Raw genomic sequence first — 6,386 nt, 5'->3', positions numbered from 1 at the left:
TGTATTTTTAAAACTTTATTCCAAAACACACGCATACAGCTGTCTTTGCCACACCATGTCTTGTATAATCACGTTGGTAGCAGGACATTACATAATCAATGTTCATTTCCCTCACTTTTTTGCATAACAAGATTTAAAAGAAACCCACTGCATCTCTGGAGAGAAAAAAATGCTAGTGTGTCAGAATGCAAGAATCAGCAAAACGCTCTGGAAACCCACCGATCATTACGACACATGAAGTTCAGAGAGAATTCCAGCCTGTCAATCTCATATAAACCCTTGCAACCTGGATGGACTGAACTTGTTTGTGTCACAGGGCCGAATTTCCATCAGCTTTGAGTACACTGTGTAAAAGCCTGTGTCATGAGCATCTGACAATCACACTGAGGCTTTACGAGATTTTACAGTAACTCAGAATACAGACAAACATTTAAGCTTCCTTAAACATGCCACTGCATCACAGTGTAGTTGAGTGTTGGAGCGTTCAGGATTCATCAGCACTAATAAAGACAAAATCACAAAATGGAAAGAATTACATTCTCTCCGCAAAATCTCCTTAATCATACTAGAGGAAATAAACTGTCTCTCTAAAGTACTTACTTAAAATGCCTTCTTGTGTTCTTGGAGATAACAAACCTCATTACTCAAAAGCCTCGTTCGCACAGCCAGCAACATTTCAAACATTTAAAGTTGGCATTTGAATTTATGATGTTGGGAAACGCAATTGCCATGTTCACACGCACCCAACAAACACCAACACGGTTAAACACACTGATCCAGCGAAACCCAACTATCTGGTGTTCTCTCAATCTCCAGCTCTGCCATTACAATAGCTGACCTTAAAGAGAAAACTGACAGTACTTGAGGGTGTTATGAACTGCGACATCTTGGAACACAACACCAAATTGATCTAGAATCTAGAAGCATTTGCTTGTGTAGAGTATGTTGCAGACCTACAATTTGTGATTGTAAGGTAGCTGATTTAAAAACAGTCTCTAACAGGTCTAGCCATGCAGACATGTGGCACCGCTTTACATTATTGCTTTGTAAACAAGGACAACTGGGACTTCTACGAGTGACAGTGATCTAGACACATACTCTAGAGTAAAGGTATATTTATACTCTGATATATTCTTTGTATATTAGGAGAAAACCTGCTACATTTGTGCAAGACTTTAAAATGACAATGAAATCAAGAATATAACTTAAACAGTGTTTAACAGCAGGAACAATATATGAAGCTCTTGAACGTCCTGAGAAGAAAAGCAAAATGATGGTTGGTTTTTCCATGTGTACATCTGATATTGTCAACATTCAGCATTCATTTTCAAACAAATTGTCCATAATATCCAGTTTCAGATTATGTAGACATTGTTTTTGTCAGTGTGAACATCCCTTTAGCGTGAAGTCAGGAGTAGGAAGATGCTGGATAATCAAACTTCATGCCCTATTCTATATCTAATTCTCAGCAAATGAAATGCTACAATCTATCGTGAGAGGTAGGAGGAGGAATTGTCTGTTTCCACACTTGTAGAAACAGGATTTCTTCAGCATTGCATTGATGTCCATGTTAAGTGAGTGATACTGGGTTAAAAGAGCAGGTCTGTCAGACATCCAAACACTTGGGGAATCAAGGCTGCTGATATGAATTGCTTTTTAACATGATCTGAGATCAATGTTCATCTTCTGATTTGGATCTGAGATCAAATTTAAGTCAACGTATTGAAAGTCAACATCTTGATCCAATCCGTATCCTCATTATTGTCTGGCAGAGCACTGGTTGGTACTCTAGGTTTTGAGACTTTAATCCTATCGCTATATTACAGTTTTATAGTCTGACTTTGTCCATTTGAGTCATTGAAACCCCATTCAGATCTGCATAAAAAGACGGTTCTGTCCGATAAATTGGTGTAAACAGTCTTCTCCACAGCTCCACCTCCAGGAAGATTCTCTCTCTCTCTTTTTCTGTCTGTAGCAGTTTGGAACAAGGCCTCCCGTGTCTGCCGGGAAGTCGAGAGAGCTGCCAAAAGGATAGACGAGCTAAGAAATGTTGCCGAAGGAAGCTGTAAAGAAAGAAAAGAGACAAGAGAATGAAAAAGGGCATAAATTATTCATGTGATTGCAGGAAATACATGTGGAGAAGGGATGTGCATCACAGAACCTCTCTGGTTAGACATTTACTCACTATCCATGGATTTGGCTTCTTATCTATTAGATCTCTTTGTACCTTCATGTTCTCCCCTCTAATGCTTGTCTTATGAGAGAGAAATTCAAAGCTTTAAAAACACTCATAAATGTGTATCATGTGCACACTTCAGATGCAAAGTCTGTTCCCAAAGGCAGCAGCAACATTACAGATTAACATTACAGCAACATCTTTACAGATGCCTTTCTTTACACCAAAGTCCCTTTAAGGCAAGTCATGTCATTTGGCAGCCATCTTTGAAACGGGGACTTCTGGGACTTCTAACGGCAGCTGTAGTGACGTGCCGACTTTACCGATTAGCGATTGGCTCTTTTATTCAGAAGGGGGGGCTTCCTTCGATAGAGCAGCCATATTGAGCATTGTATTTTTACCCATTCAAAACTATACGTGTGACATGTCTTGGGTATCCTATAGTCTTTGTTTATAAACAATCCTAACTCAGCATGTGTTTGAGTGTCAAACTCTATTTCATTCATATAAAATATATATATGTATACAGTTAAAGTTTGAACTCTAATTAAAAGAAACTATTTTGCCCAATATTTGAGTATGCATTATTTGAGAATATATGAAGTATCTCTACAAGGCAGGTAAGTTCTTGGTTATCCCCGCAGGCAGAAAAGAGCCATGTAAAAGAGTGATGGGGGAAACAGAGCTTTTCAAAACTCTAAATCAATTAATATAAGTTAAAACCATATATTAGACACTGGTTTATGGGTTCATCTTTAGATCAATGTCTCCTAGCATCAAACCATTGAAATTACAAACATTTTGAAATAGCACAACCTAATGAATCCTCATTTACGGAAATCATGTGACTTTGCCAGTCTGATATAGTGATGGGCCAATAATGTTTTTTTTGATGGCCGTTGCCAGAGAGCAGGTTGGCCAATAGTAAATAACGCATAATTTATGTCATGTTATGTATATTTATTTTACATAATATTTCAACAGAAACAATTAGAAATAAATCTGAAAAATAAACAAATAGCAACTGTAATTCTATTTGTTAATAACAAATATAAATTAAGTAAACTCCGTAACTAACTGAGTGATCTGTTAAGTTTGTGTGCAATGGAAATAATATTTTCATGAATAAGCCTGTGAAAATTCTGGAATGTGCATTTGATGGGCACTTTACCATCCCACCTGACGTGACAAAGCCAACATGGTGGATTAGGTATGTCCAGATTTCATTCACACTACACTCAATCATATTATATAGAACATGCTTTTTTAACAGTTGCTACTGTAGTACCTACTCAGACAGTAGACTATATGATTGTTGGAATGGCAGCTCCAGTGCGCCAGGCGCAGTGTTCTCAGCGCTGTCAAAATAAAAGTCCTGACTCTGATGGTTAGCAGCCAAACAGAAAACTTGTTGGCTGATGCTGAGAATTAAATTTATTTAAAAAAATACTGTCCGGTATATCAGGCTTGACAGCATATTGGTTGACCACTGATTGACACTACAAATATAAATTCTACCTTTGGGGGTACAACAGCTTATCAGTGGGGCAGTACCCTTAAAATTTTGTACCTTATCTACTCCTAAAAGGTTCATATTGGCACCTTAGAGTAGTAATATGTACCCTTAAGCTACTATTATACAAGTTTTAGGGATAAATAAGGTACAAAGATGTACCTTTGAGGGCACTGGCCCACTGACAAGCTGTTACAACCTGACAACAATGTGTATTGCCTGTTACGCATAGCAGCTTCTTTCATTCATAATTCTAGAAGTGATCCATTTTTTTTTTAAAACTGCTGTCTATGTGATTTCAAAACAGTCAGTCGGTTAGGATGCTACATTCGAAGACAGATGCGCATGTAGGCATTAATCTCAGTAGGTTATGGAAAATGGTCAAAAAACTGTATTGTTCAAAATTAATTTGACTAGGGTATACTTAGAAAAATGCTTCAGAAACAAGTAATTCTTAAAATTCAGATGTGCAGCAACCATTTTTCGTATGGGAAGTGCTGCGGCGACTGACCACCCAGATGTTGTTTGAGAGTTTGAGTAGAGCTTGTCGTGCGGTAGCAATTAACATAACTCTCCAGAACATCATGGTGAGCCAGAAAAAGTGATTTCAGAAAAAAATGCAGGAAGGATCTTTTCATCAAGGGCAGAAACAAAAAGGACTAGACAAAATGAGATCATACCAGAATACATTAAACGGTAGAAGCCAGCTGTCTACTGGAAACACTGCATGATTTATTTTATTTTTTTATTTTTTGTTATGCAATCAGTTTGTAGAGATTGCAAAAAATGCTGATTGCAATTTAGAGACATGTTTCTTCCGGCCTGGGCAATCAATGATAGTCTTGTTCAATCTGATGAGAAAGAACATATGAAAATTAAAGTAAAAAAAGATAAGAGTATAATGGAATGAACAATTCAAATCGCTGGACAATGGACAATCAGAAACACACGCATTTGAGGAAAGGAACAGGTGCTGCCGTGACATCAAATGGCAAAGTGCCAAAGCTGGTGAAAGTCAGAATGATTGGTGAATGTGTTATCTGCTGCAAAGCCTCTGATGAAGACACCTGATTACTGGTGAAGGTAAAGACGTCCGTCTAAGAAAAAACTTTTAGAATGCAAAAAGAAGCCCCTTTCAGACATAGTCTTTACTGGTAAATTACCGGTAAATTACCATTAAGAGATCATGTGTGAACAGGAACTTTTCAAAAATACCAGTAAAATTGTTCCGGCAACTTAATGGTTTGAGAAACTGTAATATTACCAATAAGTTACCGTTAATGTGCTCTGTGTGAATGCAGAACAAGATTACCGGTATGAGCACGTAAGAGTTTGGAGCGTGCTGACATAAGACAATCATAACATTCTGACACAGATGATACATTTACTCTGTGCTGTTTACGAAAATCAAAGAAATGTCTAAAGCCATCTAATACAATGTCTTTGGGCAAAAAAACAGCTGCATAAATGTTAACGTTTGACACAAAAATAAAAACATCAACAAAAACACAGACCATGTTTACCCCTCCATGTTTACAAATACAACACCGGGAAGCGCAGCCATTTAGAGGTCATTTCAGGTTAATGATGTCACAGAATTTACCGGTATTTTGGAAAAAAGACGGAACGTCGTTGACTGTGTGAACTGTGCATTTTTGTATTTACCGGTAAAGTTGTTCCGATAATTTTACAGCAATATACTGGTATTGCTGTGTGAAAGGGGCAAGAGTCCCCAGAGATGAGGAAGCATCCCACTAATTCCAAACAACCCAATTTCAGTAGAGAACAGTGTTCAAAATATACCAAAGCTTCCATTAAGGCCCACTATTAGGAAGACAAAAGGTCTGAAAAGGTGTTTCCTGATTTAACCCTTGTGCTGTGCTGAAAATCAAAAATGACTGGCCTTTTAAAAAACAGCCTACATAATGCTATATTATCACAAACTCTTGGATTCAGTCTTTTTGTTTTCTTTCAATTAGCACAGGATTTGCTTTTCTTTTTGGAACTGATTGATTGTATGCTTCATTGATCTGAGCTTATGCACCTCAGTTTTGTGGATAATTTTGACAATGTTCACTCAAAAACTGAGGTGCATAAGCTCAGATCAATGAAGCCTGCAATCAATCACTTCCCACAAGAAATACAAAACCTGTGCTAATTGAAAGAAAAGAAGCTGACAAAAAGATTTAATCCAATATTTGGTAATAATATAGTATAATAAGAAATTTATAAGCACTGATGCAATGACATTACCATTTTGGGGGAAAAGAACATTCTCTCTGGGTCAAAATGACTGTAACAATAAATTCAATTTACCAGCACAACATTCTAAAATGACGCTGGAGTATTATTTTTGTGTGAACATTTCCTTTTAAGCTAAAAAAAGAGAGAAAGAAACATGATGAAAAACGTGCGTTGAGCTTGTTGTGGCAGATGTTTGGAAGAGCCTCAGGATGCTCTCCTGATGGAAACAGGCATATGGAGGAGACAAGTTGATTACGCTAGCGGATGTCTCAGGGAGTTTGTGTGGGTCGCAGTCTCAGAGACCTCCCGTCGGGTTCACAGTGTTAGCTACATTAACATTTAATTGGTTTGTTGAAGACTTATCATTTCTCTGAGTATCACAAATCTGTCTCATTTAACGAAAAATTATTTTACATTTGATATTTGGTTTGATATGTCATCATAGAAGTTTGA

At 37.3% G+C, this 6,386-nt stretch overlaps 1 protein-coding gene across 1 annotated transcript in view; it reads right to left on the bottom strand.

The window, feature by feature from the left end:
* LOC109050245 (sterile alpha motif domain-containing protein 10-like) overlaps positions 1-6,386 on the bottom strand; it is an 890,290-nt gene continuing 883,904 nt past the window's right edge. The window contains exon 5 of the mRNA XM_042712749.1: positions 1-2,063. Within this exon, the coding sequence (XP_042568683.1) occupies positions 2,041-2,063 (23 nt within the window). The 3' untranslated portion in view covers positions 1-2,040. The remainder of the gene's footprint in view (positions 2,064-6,386) is intronic.

Source organism: Cyprinus carpio, chromosome A23, assembly GCF_018340385.1.
Source record: "Cyprinus carpio isolate SPL01 chromosome A23, ASM1834038v1, whole genome shotgun sequence".
NCBI lineage: Eukaryota > Metazoa > Chordata > Actinopteri > Cypriniformes > Cyprinidae > Cyprinus > Cyprinus carpio.
Note: the sequence above shows the minus strand (reverse complement) of the source record. Positions and strands in the feature narration are given on the sequence as shown.